The following is a 27,327-nucleotide window of genomic DNA, read 5'->3' on the forward strand; positions in this document are numbered from 1 at the left end:
TAATGACTACTGCAGTGAACAATGGGGTGCATGTGTCTTTTTAAATTATTCTTTACTCCAGACACATACCCAGGAGTGGTATTGCTGGATCATATGGCAACTTTAGTTTTTAAGGAGCCTCTATATTGTTCACCATAGTGGTTGTAGCAATTTGCATTCCCACCAATGGTATAGGAAGGTTCCCTTTTACCCACACCCTCTCCAGCATTTATTGTTTGTAGAATTTTCTATTATGGTCATTCTGATCAATGTGAGGTGATACCTTATTGTGGTTTGGATTTGCATTTCTCTAATAATTAGTGAGGGCTTCCCTGGTGGCTCAATGGTAAAGAATCTGCCTGCCAATACAGGAGATGCAGGTTCAATCCCTGGACCAGGCAGATGCTCTGGTGAAGGAAATGGCAAGCCACTCCAGTATTCTTACCTGAGAAATCCCACAGACAGAGGAGCCTGGTGGGCTACAGTCCATGGGGTTGCAAAAGAGTAGGACATGACTTAGCCATTAAAACAATGATAATTAGCAATGTTGAGTACCTTTTTTTTTTGTCTGTGTGGCATGTGAGGTCTTAGTTCCCCAAATAGGGGTTGAACATGTGTCCCCTTACATTGAGAGCTCAGAGTCTTAAGGACTGGGCCACCAAGGAAGTCTCAGTGTTGACTATCTTTTCATGTGCTTTTTGAGTAGAAGTGAAAAATAGATTTAAGGGACTAGATCTGATAGATAGAGTGCCTAATGAACTATGGATGGAGGTTCATGACATTGTACAGGAGACAGGGATCAAGACCATCCCCATGGAAAAGAAACGCAAAAAAGCAAAATGGCTGTCTGAGGAGGCCTTACAAATAGCTGTGAAAAGAAGAGAAGCAAAAAGCAAAGGAGAAAAGGAAAGATAGAAGCATCTGAATGCAGAGTTACAAAGAATAGCAAGAAGAGATAAGAAAGCCTTCCTCAGTGATCAGTGCAAAGAAATAGAGGAAAACAACAGAATGCGAAAGACTAGAGCTCTCTTCAAGAAAATTAGAGATACCAAGGGAACATTTCATTTAAAGATGGGCTCGATAAAGGACAGAAATGGTATGGACCTAACAGAAGCAGAAGATATTAAGAAGAGGTGGCAAGAATACACAGAAGAACTGTACAAAAAAGATCTTCACGACCCAGATAATCATGATGGTGTGATCACTCACCTAGAGCCAGACATCCTGGAATGTGAAGTCAAGTGGGCCTTAGAAAGCATCACTATGAACAAAGCTAGTGGAGGTGATGGAATTCCAGTTGAGCTATTTCAAATCCTGAAAGATGATGCTGTGAAAGTGCTACACTCAATATGCCAGCAAATTTGGAAAACTCAGCAGTGGCCACAGGACTGGAAAAGGTCAGTTTTCATTCCAATCCCAAAGAAAGGCAATGCCAAAGAGTACTCAAATTACTGCATAATTGCACTCATCTCACATGCTAGTAAAGTAATGCTCAAAATTCTCCAAGCCAGGCTTCAGCAATATGTGAACCATGAACTTCCAGATGTTCAAGCTGTATTTAGAAAAGGCAGAGGAACCAGAGATCAAATTGCCAACATCTGCTGGATCATGGAAAAAGCAAGAGAGTTCCAGAAAAACACCTATTTCTGCTTTATTGACTATGCCAAAGCCTTTGACTGTGTGGATCACAACAAACTGTGGAAAATTCTGAAAGAGATGGGAATACCAGACCACCTGATCTGCCTCTTGAGAAACCTATATGCAGGTCAGGAAGCAACAATTAGAACTGGACATGGAACAACAGACTGGTTCCAAATAGGAAAAGGAGTACGTCAAGGCAGTATATTGTCACCCTGCTTATTAACTTATATGCAGGGTACATCATGAGAAATGCTGGGCTGGAAGAAGCACAAGCTGGAATCAAGATTGCTGGGAGAAATATCAATAACCTCAGATATGCAGATGACACCACCCTTATGGCAGAAAGTGAAGAGGAACTAAAGAGCCTCTTGATGAAAGTGAAAGTGGAGAGTGGAAAAGTTGGCTTAAAGCTCAACATTCAGAAAATGAACATCATGGCATCTGGTCCCATCACTTCATGGGAAATAGATGGGGAAAACAGTGGAAACAGTGTCAGACTTTATTTTTTTGGGCTCCAAAATCACTGCAGATGGTAAGTGCAGCCATGAAATTAAAAAACGCTTACTCCTTGGAAGGAAAGTTATGACCAACCTAGATAGCATATTGAAAAGCAGAGACACTTTGCCAACAAAGGTTCGTCTAGTCAAGACTATGGTTTTTCCTGTGGTCATGTATGGATGTGAGAGTTGGACTGTGAAGAAAGCTGAGCACCGAAGAATTGATGCTTTTGAACTGTGGTGTTGGAGAAGACTCTTGAGAGTCCCTTGGACTGCAAGGAGATCCAACCAGTCCATTCTGAAGGAGATCAGCCCTGGGATTTCTTTGGAAGGAATGATGCTAAAGCTGAAACTCCAGTACTTTGGCCACCTCATGTGAAGAGTTGATTCATTGGAAAAGACTCTGATGCTGGGAGGGATTGGGGGCAGGAGGAGAAGGGGACGACAGAGGATGAGATGGCTGGATGGCATCACTGACTCGATGGACGTGAGTCTGAGTGAACTCCGGGAGTTGGTGATGGACAAGGAGGCCTGGCGTGCTGCTATTCATGGGGTCGCAAAGAGTCGGACACGACTGAGCGACTGAACTGAACTGAATGTCTTCTTTAGAAAAATGTCTATTTAGCTATTCTGCCCATTTTTTTGATTGGGTTGTGGGCTTTTTTTTTTTTTTTTTAAATTGAGCTGTCTGAGCTTTTTGTCGATTGAATATTAATCCCTCATCAGCCCTTTCATTTACAGATACTTTCTCCCATTCAGTAGGTTGTCTTTTCATTTTGTTTACAGTTTCCTTTGCTCTGCAAAAGTTTTTAAATTTAATTAGGTTCTATTTGTTTATTTTTGTTTTAATTTTCCTTACTCTAGGAGGTAGATCAAAAAAGATATTGCTGTGATTTATGTCAAAGAGTGTTATGCCTCTGTTTTGAGAGTATTCAGTCTTACACTGAGGTCTTTAATCTATTTTGAGTTTATTTTTTATATATGGTTTTAGAGAATATTCTAATTTCATTCTTTAACATTGGAAAACCAGTAAATTGTCCAATTTTCCCAGCACCAGTTATTGGCGAGACTGTCTTTTCTCCATTGTGTATTATTGCCTCCTTTGTTGAAGATTAATTGACCATGGGTACATGGGTTTATTTCTGGGCTTTCTGTTGTATTCCATTGATCTACATTTGTCCTGTCCAAGGGCCTGTGTGACTTCAGCACCCAGGACCACCAGCCCAGCCTAGTTCCATCACATCCTTAGAAGTAAAAAGCAGGAAAGGAAGTCATATGTTCTTTATCTAACAATCTTATTTTACAGTGGAAGAAAGAGAGTGGTTGAGTGAGATCCAGGACAATGTTTAAGACTGAGAAAACCCAAGTTTCCTGAATTCTGGTCTAGGATATCCAACACCCTTTATTAATTTCCCTTGTTCTTCCCTCTGTCCTGTGTTGCATACTTTGTCTACTCAGGATCAGTTACATAGTTATTTTCTTACCTTTTTACCCACAGAGAATTTGATTCATATCTATTTTATTCACTGAATAAAGTTAGCTTTAGGTTTAATCAGAGGAATCTCTGACTTTATAAAACAACATGAAGTTGCAGGCTTATCACCTTGCTCTAGGCTTTATGAAGAACAGATTAAAATAAAGCTGTGGGTGTTAAGAAAAATTTGATGTTTCTCCTCTTATCCCATTTGAAGTTTTGTGAGAAACAGGGTCTGGTAGCAGTATTCTGAGTTTCAGTGGTGCCCCAGTGTGGATAGTATTTTAAAATCTAGCAATCTTATTGACTGTCTAAGCCAGATGCAAACAGTTGACTCATTGCAAAAGTCCCTGGTGCTGGGAAATATTGAGGACAGGAGAAGAGGGTATCAGAGGATGAGATGGCTGGATGGCATCACCAATGCAATGGACATGAAACTTGGGACATGAAACATGGGAAAACTTCGGGAGATGGTGAGGGACAGGGAGGCCTGGTATGCTGCAGTCCACAGGGTCGCAAAGAGTCGGACATGACCTAGCAACTGAACAACAACTACAGTCTTGTTGACCAACAGTAATTCAAATGGCAGATGGAATATTTAGGGCCTGGAGATTTTTCCAGAATTTGGCATGCAGCAGTCTTTTTCTGTCAGTCAATCAATGAGTACTGAATGGTCAGGCTATGTTTAGCACTTACCTACCTGCCATGCAGGATAAAGAATGGAGAACTGGTTTCTTCCCTTAGGGAGATTTTAATTATATAAGAGAGATGAGGCTAAAAGTAGTAAAATATGAAATAGAATGTGAATCATAAGAGTATATGTGGTTTACAATAGCTGAAAGGTGGAAACTACCCAAGTGTCCATCAACGGATAAAGAAAATGTGTTCTCTACATTCAGTGGAATGTTGTCGCATCTTAGAAAATTTTGACACTTGCTATAACATGGAGGAAACTTGAAGATGTTAATTGAAATAAGCAAGTCACAAAATGACAAATACTATATGGTTCCATTCATATGAGGTACCTCAAGTAGTCAAATTCATTGAGAAAAAATTTAGAATGATAGTTGCCAGGGGTGGGGCAGGGGTGGGTTGAGGGGTAGAGAGTTTCTATTTAGGAAAATGGAAAAGTCCTAGAGATGTTTGGTGGTAATGATCATAGAACAATGTGAATGTATTTAAGTGAAATTGTATAGTGGAAAATGGTTAAAATAAATTTTATGTTTTACGTATTTTTGTTGTTATTGTTCAGTCACTAACTCATGTCCAGTTCTTTGTGACTCCATAGACTGCAGCATGCCAGGCTTCCCTGTCCTTCCTTATCTCCCAGAGTTTGCTCAAATTCATGTTCACTGAGTTGGTGATGCTATCCAACTGTCTTATCCTCTGTTGTCCCCTTCTCCTCCTGCCTTCAATCTTTCCCAGCATCAGGGTCTTTTCCAGTGAGTTGACTCTTTGCATCTGGTGGCCAAAATGTTAGAGCTTCAGCTTCAGCATTAGTCCTTCCAATGAACCCTCAGGATTGATTTCCTTTAGGATTGCCTGCTTTGATCTCCTTGCAGTCTAAGGGACTCTCAAAAGTTGTCTGTAGCACTGTAATTTGAAATCATCAATTCTTCAGTATATATTTTACCACAATAAAAATAATTTTTTAAAAAGAGTATCTATATATATGTATATATAATATATTCAGACACATTTTATTACATCCCCTGATGGTTTTCACAGCCCAGAGAGTCTCTTTCTGCTTCCAGGCAGCCATATACATCAGGACATTACATGAATCTTGTCTGTTAGGTGGCTTGAGGCCACATATGTATCTAAGCCCATTCCAAATCCTCCCTCCACTCCACCTTGCTTTTCTTCTCCCTGTTCCCTTTTTATCCTCTCTCAGCCTTCCTTGTAGCTCTGTACCTTCTCATTACACCTGATTCCCAGGCCCAGATCAAAACCAGTTTAGAGAAACTGGTTTGCTGAGGCACGAGGGCCCAGATAAATTTTTTCTATGTTGCTTGCAGTTCACCCTCTGTCCACATTCTTCAGAGAACCCAATAGTAAATTAAGCCAAATTCAATTGCCAGTCTATAACCTAAACTCTTCCGAAATTCACATCTCCAAATTATTCCTGCTTTTATTCGATGACTCCTTCAAAAAGACCTGTGATAATTGAGGCTTCCCCTACTTGACCGTCCTTCCAGGTGGCACTAGTGGTAAAGTATCTGCCTCCCGGTGCAGGAAACTTAAGAGATGTGAGTTCAATCCCTGGGTTCCCCTGGAGGAGGGCATGGCAACCCACTCCAGTATTCTTGCCTGGAGAATCCCATGGACAGAGGAGCCTAGCGGGCTACAGTCCATGGGGTCACAAAGAGTTGGACGTGACTGAAGGGACTTCGCAGCACAACCTACTTGACCACTGTGGGGTTAGAGCACCTCTGCCGGAGTTCCCCCAGCGATCTTGGGGGAGAATTCTGACTCTCTCCATGTGCCCCTCTCTTCCAGTGCACTGTGTCCTGTGGAGGTGGCTTTCAGAAGAGGACTGTCCATTGTGTGGCCTCAGAGAACAATAAAACTGAAGGCCAGGACCAATGCCTGTGTGATCACGAACGCAGACCCCCAGAATTCCAGAAGTGCAACCCGCAGGCCTGCCGGAAGAATGCTGGTAGGTGAACGGCTTTGCTCAGCGGGGCATAGAGCTTTTCGTAGAGCTTTTCATAAGTAAACTCCTGCATGACTTGGTCTGTGGGCCATTTTAGTCCCTGTTACTGAGCCAGCTCCTCTGGGAGCCATTTGTCTGATTTGGTGAAGTTTGACACTAGTTCCTTGAGGGACTATCTCATCCTTTTTCCTATCTCAGAGCACATTCACACTGACTTCCCACACAAATGAGAATCGCTCTGTTTTTTCAAAGGTTTCTGAGAAATGTTCTATCTAGCCTTTCTCAGGAACCCAGTCAAGCGCTAAATGGCCCTTTCTATTATCCAGCACTGCTGTCTTAGGTTCTGCAGAAACAGACTCCAAGGTGCACACTTGTGTGCCAGGGATTCATTAAGGAAGTGCTCCCATGGAAGATGCTGAGGGAGAGGGAAATAAGACAGAAAAGGGAGAAAGCACAGCCAGCCTGCCATTTCAGACACAGTCCTGACTTCAACCTGGTCCCACGGGCACGCTCCAGGGGAAAGTTAAGTCTCAGAGCTGTCTGCTCTCGAGGCCAATGGGCTGAGAGTTCACACACCCACACTCTCATACCATTGACCAAAAGCTCCCAGGAAAGGTAGACGGAAAGGTAGACTTGAAGGTATTTAAGGCTCTCTACTGGTAGTAGCCTTTTTTCAAATATTTTTCAGCGTGAGAAGTAGTGAAACCTGTGGTTTATAGATCTGCTCCTTGCCTCCTTCCAAGCACTGAGGGCTGGCATTCAGCAGAGACTGTGGTCAGAGTAAATATAATGTGAAGAGTTTCCCTAAAGATTGTTTATCTACAGATCGTGTATTTATTTAACAAATATTTGTTGGACACTTGCTGTGTGCCAAACATAATATCAAATGAGGAAGATCACCAACCAGTGAGGTTATGATGTTAAGAGAGTACTTGGGAAGGTCATCAAACATAAACTGGGGGTGGGGGTGGAGGGAAGTGAAGGATGAGTAGAAAGGTCAGGCTGCAGTTTCCAAGAGCAGCTTTCAGGGTATGCAGTAAGCAGGAAGAAGATGATGTCATGGCATGTAAGTCTAAATACAGTACACAGTTCAAGGGGAGTTAGGAAGCAGTAGGACTAGCGAGGTAAGCTGGAGCTAGAGGATAAAGAGCCTCGTGAAGCATGCTGATGAGCTGATTTATGCCTAGGGCAGATGGGAGCCCTTGAAGTATTCCAAACAGGGGAGTCAAGGTAAGAGAGTCATGCATGCTGCACTGTGGCAGGTGGAGAAGGGGACCAGGTCAGGGACGCAACTGTACCTTAATCAGGAGATGTGTGTGGCGTGAACTAAGGCAGCAGAAGCACAGACAGACAGAAGTAAGTGGATTCAAGGGCTGCTTAAAAGAGAGACCTGACAGGACTTTGTGCTGGAAAAGAGGAGGGAGAACAAAGCCCAGATGTCTGACTTGGGTAGCTGAGTAGATGAGGCTACCATTCCCTGAAAGAGGAGGCCCAGGGTGGATTTGGGAACCAGGAAAGGTATTGTGTTCTGTGTGGGATATGTTTTCAGAGCAGTCTATGAATCCTTAGGTAGGAGTGGCCTGTGATTGGTTTTTACACAGGTGCAGAAGTCAGGAGAGAGGTATGGGTTGGAAATCCTGAACAAAGTGCACTGAGAAAATGCTTAAGATCTAATGATCACATGCAGCTTCTCTCTGACCAGCATGCATTTGACAGTGGCTGTCATTGGCCTTACTCAAAACTCCAAACAGAGCTACTGGGGGCTTGTTTTCAGAGGTTTTATTAAGTTTTAGCCTTCCAGACTCTCAGCTACTCAAAGTGTGGCCCCTGGACTAGCTGCATTGGCATTACCTGGGAGCTTGTCAGAAATGCAGGATCTCTGGCCTCACCCCAGACCTACGGAATCAGAATCTGCATTTCAACAAGAATCCCAGGTGATTTGGATGTGCCTTAAAGCTTGAGAAGCACCCCGTTCTATTTTTTAATTTTATTCAACTATGGTTGATTTACAAAGTTGTGTTAATTTCTACTGTACAATGAAGTGATTCCATTGTATATATTCTTGTTCATGTTCTTTCCCATTCTGGTTTATCACAGGATATTGAATATAGTTACCTGAGCTATACAGTAGGACCGTGTTGTCTATCCATTCTATGTATATAATAGTTTGCACCTGCTAATCCCAGGAGCCCAATCTATCCCTCTCCCACCCCCGTGCTTGGTAACCACAAGCCTGTTCTCTATGCCTTTGAGTCTGTTTCTGTTTCATAGACAGGTTCATCAGGGTCATATTTTAGAATCCACATACAGTATAAGTGACAGCATGTGTTATTTGTCTTTCTTGTTCTGACTTCACTTAATATGATAATCTATAGGTACCTCATCATAGTTTTGTTTCACATTTCTCTAATAATTAGCAGTGATGAGCCTCTTTTCATAAGAAGCATCCCGTTCTAGACCAAAGGGTCAATTTGGAACTCTTTTCCTTTCATTTCATCACATTCTGTGGTACCACGTTTTTAAAATGCTGAGGGCACAGAATTCTTCTAAGTTATGTTGGTTTTTATATAATTGAGGCAGCAACATAGTCTTGGTTGACCATGCCTAGGGTTTGTTGTTGTTGTTTGTGGCTGCACCATGCAGCGTGCAGAATCTGACCAGGGATTGAACCCATGCTCCCTGCAGTGGAAGCATGGAGTCTTAACCACTGGACAGCCAGGAAAGTCCCTATTGGTTATTTTACATTATACATACATTGCACTGCCCAGCAACACGAGAGTTTAAGACAATTTTCAACAATCAAAATTGGGTTAAATGTGTATCTGGTAAATTTTACATTGAAATCTCACACTGAAGAGATGATGACTAACAGTTGGCTGGCTGCTGCTGCTGCTGCTAAGTCGCTTCAGTCATGTCCGACTGTGCGACCCCATAGACAGCAGCCCACCAGGCTCCCCCATCCCTGGGATTCTCCAGGCAAGAACACTGGAGTGGGTTGCCATTTCCTTCTCCAGTGCATGCAAGTGAAAAGTGAAAGTGAAGTCGCTCAGTTGTGTCCGACTCTTAGCGACCCCATGGACTGCAGCCCACCAGGCTCCTCTGTCCATGGGATTTTCCAGGCAAGAGTACTGGAGTGGGGTGCCATTGCCTTCTCCAGTTGGCTGGCAATGGATGTAAATAACAATGAATTCTACTCACCAACAATTATCAGGACCACAAAAGGTAATTACAAGCTTCTCTTGAAGGCAGAACCATGCTTACTCATATAGAAACAACAGGAAAGAGCAGCTGCATGAGATTCTTGGATTTAAGAAAAGCTACCCTGACACCCATGCCCTCTAAAATGCTTTGAAATGAGTCATCCAATGCCCAGATTCTTCTCAGCTGGCCAGCCACCACAGTAAACGTGCCCCCGAGCCCATCTTGGGCTTCCCAGGTGGTGAGTAGTAAAGAATCCACCTGCCAATGCAGGACACACAGGAAACACGGGTTCAATCCCTGGGTCGAGAAGTTCCCTGGGAGACAAAAATGGCAACCCACTCTGGTACTCTTGCCTGGGAAATCCCATGGACAGAGGAACCTGGTGGGCTATAGTGCCTGGGGTTGCAAAGAGTCAGACATGACTGAGCGACTGAGCACACGCCCATCTTGTAAAATCAGGTATGAATTCATGTAAGGTTTGCCTTTTACTTCCTTTACGTGCTGTCTAAATTGCTAGTGACTTAAAATTTAAATTAGAATTACCACTTTCATAGTGGAGACTATAGAATCCAAGTATCTGGGTTTAGAAAAAAAATTTTTTAATTCTTCAGAAATATTTACTGAGTATCATCCATATGCTAGACATTACATTCATAATGATTAAAAATCAAAAGCTAACCCTTTATGCACACCATTCTTGAGTTGTTGCTTTTTAATTTGGGGAATGAGGGGTACAGAAGTAAATACAAATAATGAAAGAAATAATGAATGACAGTACTTAAAGTTGATACAAATAAACATTTGAGTCAGTAGCCTTCTAAAATTTTTTGTCCCAGTTTTATTTGAGATATAATTGACATATAGCACTATATAAGTTTAAGGTGTACAGCATAATTATTTAATTACATATAATTATTTAATTACAACAGGAAGTGATAATCATGAAAAGTTTGCAAATGGACATCATCTCATAGATACAAAATTAAATAGAAGAAATTGTTTTGTTATGAGAATGCTTAGGATTCTTAACCACTTTCATATATAATGTACAGCATCACTAACTATATTTGTCATGCTATATGTTACATCCTTAGTACTTATAACCAGAAGTTTCTACCTTTTGATTGCCTTCATCCAATCCCCGCCCCCCTGCACCACCCACCTCTGTTGTTGTTGTTCACTTGCTAAGTTGTGTCCGTCTGTTTGTGACCCCATGAACTGCAGGCTTCCTTGTCCTTCACTATCTCTCAGTGTTTGCTCAAACTCATGTGTATTGAGATGGTGACGCTATCCAACCATCTCATCCTCTGTCTTAGATCTGGTGAAAAGACCCCAACCCTAGTAACCACAAATCTGGCCTATTTCTCTATGAGTTCGTTTTTGAAGCATAACAAACAACACCGTTAGTGCCTGGTATACAACATAGTGATTTGATATTTCTATACAGTTCAAACTGATCATAATGATAAGTCTAGTTATGGTATGTAACCATACAAATATATGAGTTATTGACTGTATTCCCCACACTGTACATTCCATACCCATGACTCATTAATTTTGTAACTGGAAGTTTGTACCTCTTAATCTCCTCCACCTATTTCCTTTCCTCCCCTTACCCTACACTCTCCTGGCAACCACCTGTTTGTTCTCTGTATATATTAGTCTGTTTTTGTTTTTTATTTTTGGAGATTCCACATATAAGATCTCTGTCTGATTTCATTTAGTGTTAATACCCTCTAGGTCCATCCATATTGTGGCAAATGGCGGGATCTCATTTCTTTTTCGTGGTTGAGTATTATTTCATTGTACATATCTGAATGATATATACATCTTATCTATTTTTCTATTGATGGGCATTTATGTCATTTCCATATGTTGGCTATTGTTGCTGCAATGAACATAAGGGTACATATGTGTTTTCTAATTAGTGTTCTTGTTTTCTTTGGGTAAATACATAGGAATGGAATGTTTGGATTTTATGTTAGTTCTGTTTTTAATTTTTTGAGGAATCTCCATATTGTTTTCCATAGTAGCTGTACCAACTTGCATTCCCACCAACAGGGCACAAGGGCTCCCTTTTCTCCACATTCTGGCCAACATTTGTGATCTTCTTGATGTAAGACATTCTGACTGGTGTGAAGTGATATCTCATTGTGGTTTTGAGTTGCATTTCCTTGATGATTAGTAATGCTGAGCATCCTTTCACATGCCTGTTGCCCAGCTGTATGTCCTTGGAAAAATTTCTGTTCAGTTCCTCTGCCCATTTTTTAATCAGGTTGTATGCTTTTTGATGTTGCTGTATGAGATCTTTGTATATTTTGGATAGTAACCCCTTATCAAATACACTGTTTGCAAATATCTTCTCCTATTCAGTTCAGTTCAGTTCAGTTGCTCAGTCGTGTCTGACTCTCTGCGATCCCATGGACTTCAGTACACCAGGCTTCCCTGTCCATCACCAACTCCCATAGCTTGCTCAAACTCATGTTCATTGAGTCAGTGATGCCATTCAACCATCTCATCCTCTGTCATCCCCTTCTCCTCTTGCCTTTAGTCTTTCCCAGCATCAGGATCTTGGATATTCAGTAGGCAGCCTTTATGTTTTGTTGATATTTTCCTTCACTATGCAAAAGATTTTTATTTTGATATATCCCCATTTATTTTTTGCTTTTGTTTCCCTTGCCTAAATAGATCCCCCCCCAAAAAAATTACTAAGACTAACATCAAAGCATGTACTGCTGTTTTCTTCAAGAAGATTTGTGGGTTTTTTCTTACGCTTAAGCCTTTAATACACTTTGAATTTATTTTGGTGCATGGTGTGAGAGAAGAGTCCAGTTTGATTCTTTTGCATGTAGCTGTTCATTCTCCCAGCACCATTTGTTGAAGAGGCTGTCAGTCCCCCATTGTATAGTCTTCACTGTTTTGTTATGGGTTATTTGCCCATGTGAGGGTGGGTCCATCTCTGGGCTCTCTATTCCGTTCCATCGAGCAGTGTCTGTTTTTGTGTCAGTACCATACTGTTTTGATTACTATAGCTTTGTCATATAGTTGGAAATCAGACATGTAATACCTCAAGCTTTGTTCTTCTTTCTGAAGATTGTTTTGGCTATTGGGGAATCTTTTGTGTTTCCATACAAATTTAAGAATTAATCTCATTAAAACTGATTCAAATGTATTCTTTTTAAAGGCTGAGTAATACTCCATTGTGTATACATACCAAAGCTTTCTTATCCATTCATCTGCTGATGGACATCTAGGTTGCTTCCACATCCTGGCTATTATAAACAGTGCTGTGATGAACATTGGGGTACACGTGTCTCTTTCAATTCTGGTTTCCTCAGTGTGTATGTGCAGATTCATATTGATATATGGCAAAACCAATACAATATTGTAAAGTTAAAAAATAAAATAAAATAAGAATTAATCTCTTCTCAGTTCAGTTCAGTCACTCAGTCGTGTCCGAATCTTTGCGACCCCATGATTCGCAGCACGCCAGGCCTCCCTGTCCATCACCAACACCCGGAGTTCATTCAGACTCATATCCTTCGAGTCAGTGATGCCATCCAGCCATCTCATCCTCTGTCATCCTCTTCTCCTCCTACCCCCAATCCCTCCTAGCATCAGAGTCTTTTCCAATGAGTCAACTCTTCGCATGAGGTGCCCAAAGTACTGGAGTTTCAGCTTTAGCATCAGTCCTTCCAAAGAAATCCCAGGGCTGATCTCCTTCAGAATGGACTGGTTGGATCTCCTTGCAGTCCAAGGGACTCTCAAGAGTCTTCTCCAACACCACAGTTCAAAAGCATCCATTCTTCGGCGCTCAGCCTTCTTCACAGTCCAACTCTCACATCCATATGTGACCACAGGAAAAACCATAGCCTTGACTAGACGAACCTTTGTTGGCAAAGTAATGTCTCTGCTTTTGAATATGCTATCTAGGTTGGTCGTAACTTTCCTTCCAAGAAGCATCTTTTAATTTCATGGCTGCAGTCACCGTCTGCAGTGATTTTGGAGCCCAGAAAAATAAAGTCTGACACTGTTTCCACTGTTTCCCCATCTATTTCCCATGAAGTGGTGGGACCGTATGCCATGATCTTCGTTTTCTGAATGTTGAGCTTCAAGCCAACTTTTTCACTCTCCTCTTTCACTTTCATCAAGAGGCTTTTTAGTTCCTCTTCACTTTCTGCCAGAAGGGTGGTGTCATCTGCATATCTGAGGTTGTTGATATTTCTCCCGGCAATCTTGATTCCAGCTTGTGTTTCATCCAGCCCAGTGTTTCTCATGATGTACTCTGCATATAAGTTAAATAAACAGGGTGACAATCTACAGCCTTGATGTACTCCTTTTCCTATTTGGAACCAGTTTGTTGTTCCATGTCCAGTTCTAACTGTTGCATCCTGACCTGCATACAAATTTCTCAAGAGGCAGATCAGGTGGTCTGGTATTCCCATCTCTTTCAGAATTTTCCACAGTTTATTGTGATCCACACAGTCAAAGGCTTTGGCATAGTCAATAAAGCAGAAAGAGATATTTTTCTGGAACTCTCTTGCTTTTTCCATGATCCAGCGGATGTTGGCAATTTGGTCTCTGGTTCCTCTGCCTTTTCTAAAACCAGCTTGAACATCAGGAAGTTCACGGTTCACATATTGCTGAAGCCTGGCTTGGAGACTTTTGAGCATTACTTTACTACCATGTGAGATGAGTGCAATTATGCAGTAGTTTGAGCATTCTTTGGCATTGCCTTTCTTTGGGATTGGAATGAAAACTGACCTTTTCCAGTCCTGTGGCCACTGCTGACTTTTCCAAATTTGCTGGCATATTGAGTGTAGCACTTTCACAGCATCATCTTTCAGGATTTGAAATAGCTCAACTGGAATTCCATCACCTCCACTAGCTTTGTTCATAGTGATGCTTTCTAAGGCCCACTTGACTTCACATTCCAGGATGTCTGGCTCTAGGTCAGTGATCACACCATCGTGATTTTCTGGGTCGTGAAGATCTTTTTTGTACAGTTCTTCTGTGTATTCTTGCCACCTCTTCTTAATATCTTCTGCTTCTGTTAGGTCCATACCATTTCTGTCCTTTATCGAGCCCATCTTTACATGAAATGTTCCCTTGGTATCTCTAATTTTCTTGAAGAGATCTCTAGTTTTTCCCATTCTGTTGTTTTCCTCTATTTCTTTGCATTGATCGCTGAAGAAGGCTTTCTTATCTCTTCTTGCTATTGTTTGGAACTCTGCATTCAGATGCTTCTATCTTTCCTTTTTTCCTTTGCTTTTCGCTTCTCTTCTTTTCACAGCTATTTGTAAGCCCTCCCCAGACAGCTGTTTTGCTTTTTTGCATTTCTTTTCCATGGGGATGGTCTTGACCCCTGTCTCCTGTAAAATGTCACAAACCTCATTCCATAGTTCATCAGGCACTCTATCTAATCTCTTCTAGTTCTGTAAAAAATGCATTTGGTAATTTGATAGGGAGTGCATTAAATCTGTAGATTTCCTTGGGTAGTATAGTCATTTTAACAGAATTAATTCTTCCAATTCATCAACACAGGATATTTTTCCAGTTGTTTGTGTCATCTTCAATTTCTTTCATCAGTGTCTGATAGTTTTCCAAGTACAGTTTTTAACTCCTTTAATTTATTCCTTGGTATTTCATTCTTTTTGATATTGTAAATAGAATTGTTTCTTCTATTTCTCTTTCTGATAGTTCATTGTTAGTGTGTAGAAATGCATCTGATTTCTGTATATTAACTTTGTATCCTGCAACTTTATTGAATTCAATGATGAGCTCTAGTAGTTATTGTTGGCATCTTTTTAGGATTTCCTATGTATAGGATGCATTTAACACATTATTGACCAGAGACATATTAATACATCTGTTTTTCACCTGAATGTTTACTGACTGGAGACATTTCAGTGTTCACTTACCTACCAATTCACTGGCCATAGGCATTAGTGTCTACTAAAATCCCCTGGTCAATAATGTGTTAACAACCCTGCATTTTTACTCCTCTCTCTCATGTTTATTGTTTTTGACATCATATTTTATGTGTTTTTGTGTATTCCTTAACTACTTACTGTGGGTATAGATGAACTTGCGGTTTTTGCCTTTTAATCTTTCTACATGATGGATTTTTTGGTGTATTTGCCTTTATTGTATATTTGTATTTACCATTTAATTCTTCCTTTTGTAATTTTCATGTTTCTAATTGTGGCATTTTTCACTTATAGAAGTCCCTTTAGCATTTCTTGTAAAGCTAATTTGTGTGCTTAGTCACTCAGTCGTGTCCTACTCTGGGTAACCCCATGGACTGTAGTCCATCAGGCTCCTCTGTCTATGGGATTCTCCAGGCAAGAATACTGGAGTGGGTTTCCATGCCCTTCTCTAGAGGATCTTCTCAACCCAGGGATTGAATCCAGGTCTCCCGCATTGCAGGTGGATTCTGTACTCTCTGAGTCACCAGATAAGTTTAGTAGTGCTAAATTTTTTTAGCTTTTGTAAAACTTTCGATCTCTCCATCAGGTAGAATATTCTTGATTATAACCAAGAATTTCCTCTTTCATCACTTTAAATATATCATGCCCTTCTGGCCTGCAGAGTTTCTGCTGAAGAGTCAGCTGACAGCCTTATGGGAGTGCTCTTGTACTTGTTGCTTTTCCCTTGCTGGTTTTAATTTTCTGCCTTTAATTTTTGCCATTTTAATTACATTGTGTCTCAATGTGATCATCTTTGAGTTGATCCTGTTTTGGACTATGTGCTTCCTGGACCCGGATGTCTCTTTCCTTTTCCAGGTTAGGGCAGTTTTTAGTTATTACATCATCAAATATGTTCTCGGCCCATTTCCCTAATTTTCCTTCTGGGGTCCCTATAGTGTGAATGTTAGTGCACTTAATATTGTATCACAGAGGTCTCTAAACTGTCCTCATTTTTTTTCTTTTTTTGCTTTTCTGTTCAACTTCAGTATTTCCACTGCTGTCTTCCAGCTCGCTGATCTGTTCCTATCATCTCATCCACTGTTAATTCCTTTTAGTATATTTTTTATCTCAGCTATTCTATTCTTCAGCTATTTGAGTCTTTCTTTGTTAATCCTCTCACTGTATTCACTGATTCTTCTCTCAAGTTCTTTGAGCATCTTTATAATCATTACCTTGAACTCGTTTTTGGATAGGTTGCCTGTCTTCAGTGCAGTTAGTTCTGGGATTTTATCTTATTCCTTCATTTGGCATATATTCCTCTATTGTCTCGTTTTGCCTAATTTGCTCTTTTTATTTCTGTGTATTTGATAGGTTTTGTTTTCTGACCTGGAGAAGCAGCCTTTTGTAGGAGAAATCCTGTGTGTTCCAGCAGCATAGTCTGCTCTCATCACAAAAGCTTTATGCTCTAAAGGTGTCCCCACCTGGGCTGCATGGGTCCTTCTGTTGTGATGGGCTGACCACTGTGGGTGGTCTTGTAGGTGTGGCTGGCTTCCTGTAGGTTTCTGCCAGGCTCTGCCTTGGTGGGGCCAGGACATGAGATGGCTGACTACAACCCTACCTGTAGGCAGAGCTGGTTCTTGACATGACTGGCTATGAGGTCCATGGTGTCCCAAAGCTGCTGTTGGCCTGCTGATGTGTGACCCAGGGTGACTTGGAGCTGATGTCAGCCTACAGATAGGTAGAGCCAGGTTCGGGGGTCCTAGAGCTGGTATTGACCCACTGGTAGGTAGGGCCATATCCTGGGGCTGCTGGATGAAGGGTCCAAGGTGTCTCAGAGCAGATGTTGGCCTGCCAAATGGACAAAGGCCAGGGGTTACTGACATGGCAAGCTTCAGGGTGAAACCTGGTCCTGGGACTTCTGGGTCCTGGAGTTCATGTGTCAACCTGCTGGTGGGTGGGGACTGGGTCCTGGGGGTCCTGGAGCTAGTCCTAGCACACTGGTGTGAAGGGCTGGGCCCTAGGCCCTCCAGTGGGCAGGGCCAAGTCAAGGCAGCTCAGGGGGTCTTAAAGCAGCAGGGCTGCTGGTGACTGGGGCTGTGTCTGCACCTGGTGGTTGCCTGACCTGGGGCATCCTGGTACAGACAGACTGCCTTCAGATTACTGCCTCTGCCTTGGGTCCTGGAGAGTGTGAAATTTTGTGTGTGCCCTTTAAATCAAAGTGTTAGTTGCTCAGTCATGTCCAACTCTCTGTGACCCCATTGCCTGTAGCCCACAGGCTCCTCTGTCCATGGGATTCTCCAGGCAAGAATTCTGGAGTAGTAACAATTCCCTTCTCTGGGGGATCTCCGTGACCCAGGGATTGAACCTGGGTCTTTTGCATCACAAGCAAATTCTTTACCATCTGAGCCAGCAAGGAAGCCCTTTAAAAATGGGGTCTTTATTTATAGCAGCCCTTTGGCTCTTCTAAATTTGAATGGTATCAGCCTTAAGGCAGAGGTTCTGGGAACTCATATTATTCATGCAGGACTACTAGTCTGGGAAGCCTGATGTGGGGATCAGGCCCCCTGCTCACGGAGAACCTCTGTGATTATTATTTTCATTTGTGGTCTACACACCCAGAGTTATGGGTCTTAACTATACTACATCTCCATCCTGCCTGCCTGTTTCCTTACGGTTTCTTCTTTATATCTTTAGTTGTAGAAGATCTTTTCTGCTAGTCTTTCTCATCAGTAGTTACTCTGTACATAGTTGTAATTTTAGTATGCCTGTGGGAAGAGGTGGGCTCAGGGTCTTACTGCTCCCTCTTGGCCATTCCTCAGCAGACTTTCTACTGAAAGATATTCTACCAGATGAACAGAATTTCAATTCATTCATTTGTTCAGCAAATATTGCTGATCACAAGATACATTTCAGGCAAAATGTAAAAAGTGAGGATACAGACATGAGTATGCCACAGTCCCTGGCCTCAAGGAACCCAAAGTCTTACAGAATCTGTATTTGCCAACAATATGGAAATTATTTTTTACCTTTTGTGGGCAAAATGTTATCCCTTCAACTTAGACATAGCTGACAGCAAGGGAACAAGCTTGTAACTGTCCCTTTAAGTTCCAAGTGTGATTTCTATTGAACAGACATAGGCAAACTGGGATGTCCTCTCTAAGTTGCCCCTAATTATAAGCATTGTGTGTGCTTCGGCTGGGATCCAGTTGGCTGATGAACACAGCCAGCCTTCATTGTTTCACAATAATGAGGAGAACTTGTGCAATTAAGCCCTGCCATGTTGTTGGGCTCACAGTCATTGTCTAAATGAGCTGCTAATAATAGGCCTGGAACACAGGCTCCCAATATAGGTCACTGCCCTCCTCCACTCTTCTTTCCAGTTCCTCACTTTCAAACAGGAAGACTCAGGACCTACATGTTCCCAGGGGTCTGAGAACCACTGAAAAGCAGGGCTTGTGATCCAATGGTTCCCAAGATCAGGCAAGGACACCAGGCTTGGTTGGGTCCCTTTTATTCCTAGAGGTGTGGCCTGACAAGTGGGAGCCCTGGGTTAAACAAATGAAGATGTTCTGGTCAGGGAAGAACCTGTCCATGTGGGCCCCTCGTCCCCCATCACCAACACAAAATACCCATTCTCTTGGAGGCAAAGCTCTAGAGGCACTAAGGCAACATTCAGACTCCAGCATAACCGTCTACTTTCCAGCTGTGTGATGGTGGGCCAGTTAGTAAGCCTTTCTGGAACCTCAGTTTTAAAAGGAGAAAAATAGACATCAGTTCAGTTCAGTCACTCAGTCGTGTCTGACTCTTTGTGACCCCATGAATCGCAGCACGCCAGGCCTCCCTGTCCATCACTAACTCCCGGAATTTACCCAAACTCATGTCCACTGAGTTGGATGTCATCCAGCCATCTCATTCTCTGTCGTCCCCTTCTCCTCCTGCCCGCAATCCCTCCCAGCATCAGGGTCTTTTCCAATGAGTCAACTCTTCGCATGAGGTGGCCAAAGTATTGGAGTTTCAGCCTCAGCATCAGTCCTTCCAATGAACACCCAGGACTGGTCTCCTTTAGGATGGACTGGTTGGATCTCCTTGCAGTCCAAGGGACTCTCAAGAGTCTTCTCCAACACCACAGTTCAAAAGCATCAATTCTTCTGTGCTCAGCTTTCTTTATGGTCCAACTCTCACATCCATACACGACCGCTGGAAAAACCATAGCCTTGACTAGATCTTAGGAGAGACTTAGAAATCAGAGCAACCCTATGATGCCTAGGCATCTATGCTGGGCCCTGTTCTAAAGCCAAAAGCCTAGGAAGGAAGTCCTGCCTCATTCTAAAGAGCAACCCACTCCAGTATTCTTGTCTGGAGAATCCCATGGAAAGCAGAGTCTGGCAGGCTACAGTACATAGGGTCACAAAGAGTCAGACATGACTGAAGCGAGCACACACGCATGCATACATCTTGAGAACATGAATTTAATGTGTTGTATTAGAGTTGACTCATTGGAAAAGACTCTGATGCTGGGAGGGATTGGGGGCAGGAGGAGAAGGGGACGACAGAGGATGAGATGGCTGGATGGCATCACTGACTCGATGGACTTGAGTTTGAGTAAACTCCGGGAGTTGGTGATGGACAGGGAGGCCTAGTGTGCTGCAATTCATGGGGTTGCAAAGACTCGGACACGACTGAGTGACTGAACTGAACTGATTCATTCAGCTATATAAGCAAGTAAGGTGTTTTTTTTTTCCATCATTGCAGTCTTTTTAGTGGATGGCCTGTGATGTGCATTGCATTCTGATAGGCCCCATGGAGAACACCTGCAGGAACGTGGGAGATGAAGAGCTCATATTCCTACTCCACAGTAGGAACACTTGGTAGAAATACATACTCTTTCTGAAATATCAGATCACATACAGAAGTTTCCTGTGAGATTAGGGGATACTGATTTTTATAATAGTTTTAAGATGAGGCCTGAAGAAGAAAAGCAGCAGCAATGAAAAGGTCGTGGGTTCTGTTACCTACTCTCAAGTGCAGCTAACACTTGCAAACCAAATGGAATTAGACAGTTAATAGAAGATATCTCTTCATGAAGAATAAGAAAAAAAAAAAAAGGCACTGTCAAGGAATGATGAGTTCAGAGCAGGTGAAAAGCAGTTTTTGCCTTTGTGACCTGAAGGTGAAAAATGCAGAGAGAGGCAAAACGCTGTCACAGATTTAGGTAAAGAGGAATATTACCTCAACTTCTGCTTTTACTGACAATTCTATTTACAAAGGACAGCAGCCTGTTTGGGGTAAAAAGCTTTACTGTAGGACTATTCAAATGTGTAATGGAGAAAGAAAATCAGGCAGAGCTCTGAAAGGCACTGAAGCAAAGTTTAAACCAATTTCATTTTATAAAAGAAAAATCTGTTATTGGGCCCTTATTGAACTTCTTCCAGACAAGGGCCACTGCAGTCTGAGTATCTACCACCCACAGAATATGCGAGGATGGTCCCTGAGGAATCTAGTCCAATCATGTGTGAGGAAAGGATGGTCAAGATATTAGGCTGGTACAAATGTAATTGTGGTTTTGGACTGTGAATTTTAAGTTATTATAACTAGGCTCAAACATGTTGTTATTAGTTAAAATAGGAACCATTATAATCAACACATTACTGCACAGGAGTGACCGTCAGTAGATGTCAACTATTATGAATCGCTATGGAGCCTTTCTCAGTAGACATATAAAATCTTCCATTAATAGAAGTTGTGCTCTTTCACTTAACAAAAAGATCATCTTTTGTTTTTTTCTCATCATTTGTCTCCTCCCACAGATCTCCTTTGCATCAAGGACAACTTATCAGCCAGTTTCTGCCAGACGCTTAAAACCATGAAGAAATGTTCTGTGCCCACCGTGAGGGCTCAGTGCTGCCTGTCGTGTTCCCAGACACATGTGGCCCACACCCAAAGGCCAAGAAAGCGACAGCCACTCAAGAACCCCAAAGCACCCTAAGTGCAGAAGGAAGCCACCCTCCACCATAGACTGCAGCAGCCTGCTGACCAGGACATGTTCTGGCCCAGGGACCACTTTCTTGCCGTGTTATTCTGCATGTTTCAGGTTCAACCTTGACTCATAACAAAACAAAGCACACTACGTCCCTTTAGCCACACAGTGTCCCTCGCAGGAGTCATGGCACTGTTGTGCTCACTGCTCCCTAATAGGCAGGTGAGGTGTCCAGGAGAACTGGGCTTCTCATGGGATCATCTCCTGGAAAAGGTATCGAATTGGACAAGTCTATGAAATGATGTCTTTTGTTTCTCCCTTAAAGATAAAAACAGAGAGACCATATTTTTCCCAGACTACCTCAAGAGAGTATCAGGAAATAGAGCCTCACTTATCCAGGGAACAAATATTCTTGTTAATTTACTTTGATGAAATCACTCCCTTTTTTCTTTTTTTTTTTTTTCCTAAATCTCCTTACTTGGGGCAGCTGCTGTTTCAAATGTCATGGGAGAGCTTTTGGGAACATTCTTGTAATTCATCCAGGCAGGGGACCGCTTTCTTTACCCAATATTTAACTGAGGCAGGAAGAAAAAGTCTTGGCTACAGACTCAGTCTGTCCCTATTCCCTGTAGACTCTACATCTGAGCTGTTTAGACTCCCGTGCCTTCCTAGGGACACTAGAAGAAGAGGAAATGGGCAGGAACTGTAGCTTTAGTAAACCTAAGGGATTTAGGTTATATAAAAGACATTTCTGACTTTAGATAATTTCTATGAAAACTGTTAAAAAACAAATGATCAGAAATCAGTTTCTTGTATAAGGAAGAGAATGTGGGCTTCTATTCTTCCCACTTCCCTGGCACATACCCATTCCTTTGCAGAAGAGCATGTGAGTCTTCCTGTGTGACTTTCCCTTCCCTGGCACATCCCCTGCCTGGGTCTTCAAGTCAGGGTGAACATCTTTCCACCTCTGGGGCTTTATACATCACAAGTGCTGCAGCCAGGTCTGCGTCTACCACCCGCCCACCCACCCTCAGGTTGGGAAATGGAGCTCTAGATGAAAATATTGCTAAGACCTAGGTAAATTGCATCAAGTATAGAAAAACTTTGTATAAACTAATAGTCTCAAGAAAAAAACTTTTCAAAAAGGAGGTAAAGCTGACCTACTCTCTAGCACACCCAGTAGTTACTTTTGAGAATCTGTTTCCTTGAAGGGAACAGGTGAGTCAGGGAGTCCAAAAAAATTAAGAAGGCTGAATCTTTGATGTTCCCATCACCCAGCAGGAGTCAAAGTAGGTTATGGTCTCAAGTTGAAGATGAATTTTGTAGTATATAAGAGGAGGTGTTTATATGAACTGAACCTGGAAAATCAGGGGAGGGTGAGAGGAGCCCCCAGGGAAAGAAGCCTTCAGAACCAGCTCTTGACAGAGGGGAAGGCAGGAGAGTCATCTTCATGTCATGGGCCACATGTCTTCAGACTCACAAGTACCATTAACATTCACCATGGAACACAATGTCCCATCTTTCCCTTGAGTTCTCTCTCTGTTCAGCAGAATGGTGCTATTGAAACATGGTGCTAACATGCAGATGGTGGCAGAACGAATATAAACATGTAGATAGATGTACAAGTGGGCAAATCCATATGCATCCTCTGTTAAATGTGTAATGGTGTTGCTGGCCAACGCCAGTTCTATTGCTTGGATACCAGAAGCTGAAAATTTTTATATTATGTGCTTTTTTTTAAGCCATTACTGTGTATTAGTCTGATAAATGCCTGTGGAAAATAAAACACTGGGGTTGGGATGGAATTTGAGATAGGACCAGACACAGTAGAAAAGTAAAAATGTTTACCAAAACCAGGGAATTTATTTCTGTATGATTAGGTTCTTATATTCTGTCCTTAAATCTAAACATTGCTGGCTGATGACAGTCTCTGGTGAAATCAGTTTTAGAGAGAAGACGTGTAAATCATCAGTGACAGGAGTAGAAGAGAACCTGATTTTTTTTCTAATGAGGCAATTTGCAAAAACTGTCCTTGAAGTGTGGTATAGGCTTTCAAGGGGATTAATTTAGTAAGTTGGATGGATTTAACTTAACCTGGTACTCTGCTATCCCAGGGCTTCTCTGGTGGCTCAGATGGTAAAGAGTTATCTGCAATGCAGGAGACATGGGTTCGATCCCTGAGTTGGGAAGATCCCCTGGAGAAGGGAATAGCAACTCACTCCATTATTCTTGCCTGGAGAATTCCATGGACAGAAGAGCCTGGCTGGGGTTGCAAAGAGTCGGACAAGAGTTGGACAAGACTGAATGACAGATGACAGAGAATGAGATGGTTGGATGGCATCACCAAATCAATGGACATGAGTTTAAGCAAACTCTGGGAGATGGTGATGGACAGGAAAGCCTGACATGCTGCAGTCCATGGGGTCACAAAGAGTTGAACAGACTTAACAACTGAACAACAACAATTGTTATCCCGGGATCATGCATATCATCAGAGCCCTGGATATGACCCGTTTTACAAAACTCAGGAACAAACCCAGATTCCCATGACCTCAGCAAACTAAACTAGGCCAGGTTTCCCAATATGCGAAATGTTATTTATGACCCATGAGGAAAAGATGGTAGAAATGTAGAGAGGGTCTGACCAGGTGCTCTATTCTAGGCCTTTCTCTAGTTTCTCAAAGGCAGAATATTGGCCCCTAATCCTGCATCATAAACATTCACTTCCTGTATTGAGGCTGTGAGGTAAGACAGTTGTGTAGCATCTGTCATTCTGGGTCGCAAGATAGTACTTGCTCCTGGGGTCATCTGACTTGGTTGTTGCCTTGACAGTCACTCAACTTTGGGTCATCAGGGTTTTGCATGGTCCCCATGCTAGCAATAAGAGAGGGACCTCAGATTAACAGGAAAACGTGAAAGACAAGAACCTAGATGACATCTCACCATTCTTTTGGTGCTCACGGGGGCCGACGTGAAGTAGCTGTTGCTTTATTTCCTCCATGACCTCCTTTCCTCCCACCTTGAACAAGCAAGTGAGAAGTGTAGCAAGAGACACTGGATACGCATCTACCATGAACCAGAGAGGCCACCACAGGGCCTGGTGCTTCCATACATAAAGGGTCTCAAGCCCAATCTGGTTTATGTCACCTCTCCCAGTGGTAGAGTTAACTCTTCTCTGAAAAGGTATGGGTTCATTTAGTTCTTGAACATCCAAACATAATTCAAACCACCAAGAGGAAACATTTCAAGAGACAAAAGAGTGAATACCTTTGTAAAAATGAAATCAATTTGTGATACAAGCAGTTGCCCCTTTGTAGGAGTGACTCATTTTAATATTGGGACTTCTTAAGCATGTATCTCTGTCCAATCTCCTGATCCATCTCTACGTGATGGAGCCATCCCAATGTGAAGCTTTCAGATATTGAGTGTTGTTGATAACCTTCATCATGTTTCTGGAACATGATATGAAGGATTTATATTGTTTCAGGTCATAATTTCCCAATCAATTTGTTAAAATCCCCAAAACACTGAAAACTATACATTGCTTCACCAGAGATTACAAGCCATAGCACTTCTGACTTTAGGATGAAGCCCTAGGACAATGAAATGAGTGCACAGCGATTCACTCTCGAGAGGGAGGCCTCATGACATGAACTGTCTGGTGCTACAACTTAACCAACATATTTGATGCTTTTTTTTTTGGTATTGCTTGTTCAAATATTGTTAGTATTATTTTAAGTTATGTCATAAAAAAATATGGTTGGGAAAGCACAATTCTGCCTGTTTCTGCCCTCCAAAGTGGTTGCATGTGGTCCGAGGCCTCATCCATTGTCCTCTCTGCATCTCTGCACTACTTTCCCAGGCCCAGACTCCTTAAGGGGTACCTCAGTGGGTACCACAGTATGTAAAACCAGAATGTTAACCATAGCCTGCCGTTGTGTGGCATCAATAAATGGCCAGACTCACTGATGTTTCCATGTAATTCATTTATCCCTGCTATGAGACTCCCACTAGCCACCAGAACAACTCAAATTTAGCAACCTGGAGGAGGATCTGTCAATTCCTCCCTCCCTCGCTCCCTGCAGACTCCCTCCTCCTCCACCCCTAAATCTGTATGTCATGAGATGAGTCACGTCCCAGGTGAAGTAGAACTTGGGTCTCTTCTCACAAATGATTGTGCAGTAACCAACACAACCCACCATATGACCATCTGAAGTGATACTTGAAATCTGCCACAATCCCAGATCCAGCGTATTGGGAATTGCAGCTCACTGCATAACCTAGTCCCTCAATCTATCCAAAGTTCAGACATAATGGAGACTTCCCTGGTGGACCAGTGGTTAAGAGTCTGTCTGCCAATGCAGGGGACACAGGTTCTATCTCTGAAAGACCCCACGTGCCTTGGAGCACCTAAGCTTGGGCACCACAACTACTGAGCCCACGTGCACAATTGTACACTGAAACCCAAGCTCTCTAAAGTGCATGCTCTGCAACAAGAGAACCCACCACAGTGGGAAGCCTGTGCACTGTAACTAGAGAGTAGCCCCCACTTGCCACAACTAGAGAAAGTCTACATAGCAATGAAGACCCAGTACAGGCAAAAAATAAATAAAATTTAGAAAACAACAACAATGAATTGTATACATGCTTTCTCTTAATGCTTGAGAAAGTAATAATAAAGATGAAGAGGAATTTGCTTTAGAAATCCAACATATTTTTTCAAAGGTGGTGCACAGCATGGTAAGTATAACCAGCAAATTGTATCGAGTTGTCCCAAAAGTTCATTTGGGTTGTCCTGTAAGACAGAAAAACCCAAACTTTTGGGCCAACCCAAAAGAATCTGGACATATGGACCCGGAATCCACTCACGTGAATGAGTAAGATCATTGAGGCAGGAAGAGCGAGGCATCCACAGGTGACCCCTACAATGTTTGTGGGCATGCATAGGGGTGATAGGAAGCTGGTTTGGGTCAAGAAATCAGAGGGCCATGAACACCTACCTGTCTGTACCTTGAAAACTCTGCTATGACCACTAGGTAACCCTTATCCTACAAGGCTCAGCTCAAATGCTTTTCCCCATGAGGCCAGTGCTAACTCTGCCACCAAGACGGAGGCGCTGCTCTGCTGCTGCTTCACTGTATCCATTTCCCCTAAGAGAGCAGTCCTTAATTAGAGATGGTTTTGTCCCCAGAAGACATCTGACAATGTCTGAGACCCGTTTGGCTTTCACAAATTTGATGGAGGCTACTACTAGCATCTGGTGAGTAGAGGCAAAGGATGCTGCTAAACTTTCTATAGGACAGCCCCTCCCACCACAGAGAATTAGGTGACTCAAAATGTCAGTAGTTCTGAAGCTGAAAAACTGCAGGAGAACAGCTATCACCTTGGAGTGAGTAGCAGGGTTTCTAGAGTAAAACCAAACTCACCCTAACACTCGGACCTCACTAAGAACTGATGGGGTGGGCCAGAAAACTTTCAAAGAAGAAAAAATACATATCAGGATTCAAAGGTCATTAGCTTGATAAAAATAATTTCAGAGGAGAAAGAAGGTAAGGAGCATGGCTCCACAAGAGTCTTGAATCAGCTGTTGAGGGCTCAAGTGTTCAATCCTAGAGTCAGAGGAAATAAACCAGAAGTGGGTAAAATGGAAAAGTGACATATTGAGGGTTTGGAATAATCACCCTCCTCCAACAGGTTTCAAACCAAACAGCACAGACATACCCAGCCAGATCATAACAACAGCTTTACTGATGGTGAGCTGGCTTGCGGAGTGTATTTTGGAGGAAGATGGAAAAGGGCTTTCCTACCCTTCTCTGCAGTGCCAGGTTTCAGGCTCAAGAGGGATGTAGGGGAAGGGTGGGGGGAAAGAGGAGAGACGAACTACTCACACCATTAAACTCAGTATATAGAAGTACCCATGGCCATTAAATATTCACTAGTACCCATGGCCCGGAGAAGGCAATGGCACCCCACTCTAGTACTCTTGCCTGGAA

The 27,327-nt window shown here is 42.5% G+C and overlaps 1 protein-coding gene across 1 annotated transcript in view; it reads left to right on the top strand.

The window, feature by feature from the left end:
* The window catches only part of ADAMTS12 (ADAM metallopeptidase with thrombospondin type 1 motif 12), a 392,745-nt gene extending 369,558 nt beyond the window's left edge, over nt 1–23,187 (top strand). The window contains exons 23-24 of the mRNA XM_027520036.1: nt 6,091–6,250; nt 21,165–23,187. Of these exons, the coding sequence (XP_027375837.1) occupies nt 6,091–6,250; nt 21,165–21,343 (339 nt within the window). The 3' untranslated portion in view covers nt 21,344–23,187. The remainder of the gene's footprint in view (nt 1–6,090; nt 6,251–21,164) is intronic.
* Nucleotides 23,188–27,327: the final 4,140 nt, after the last annotated feature.

Source organism: Bos indicus x Bos taurus, chromosome 20 (assembly GCF_003369695.1).
Source record: "Bos indicus x Bos taurus breed Angus x Brahman F1 hybrid chromosome 20, Bos_hybrid_MaternalHap_v2.0, whole genome shotgun sequence".
Classification (NCBI taxonomy): Eukaryota; Metazoa; Chordata; class Mammalia; order Artiodactyla; family Bovidae; genus Bos; species Bos indicus x Bos taurus.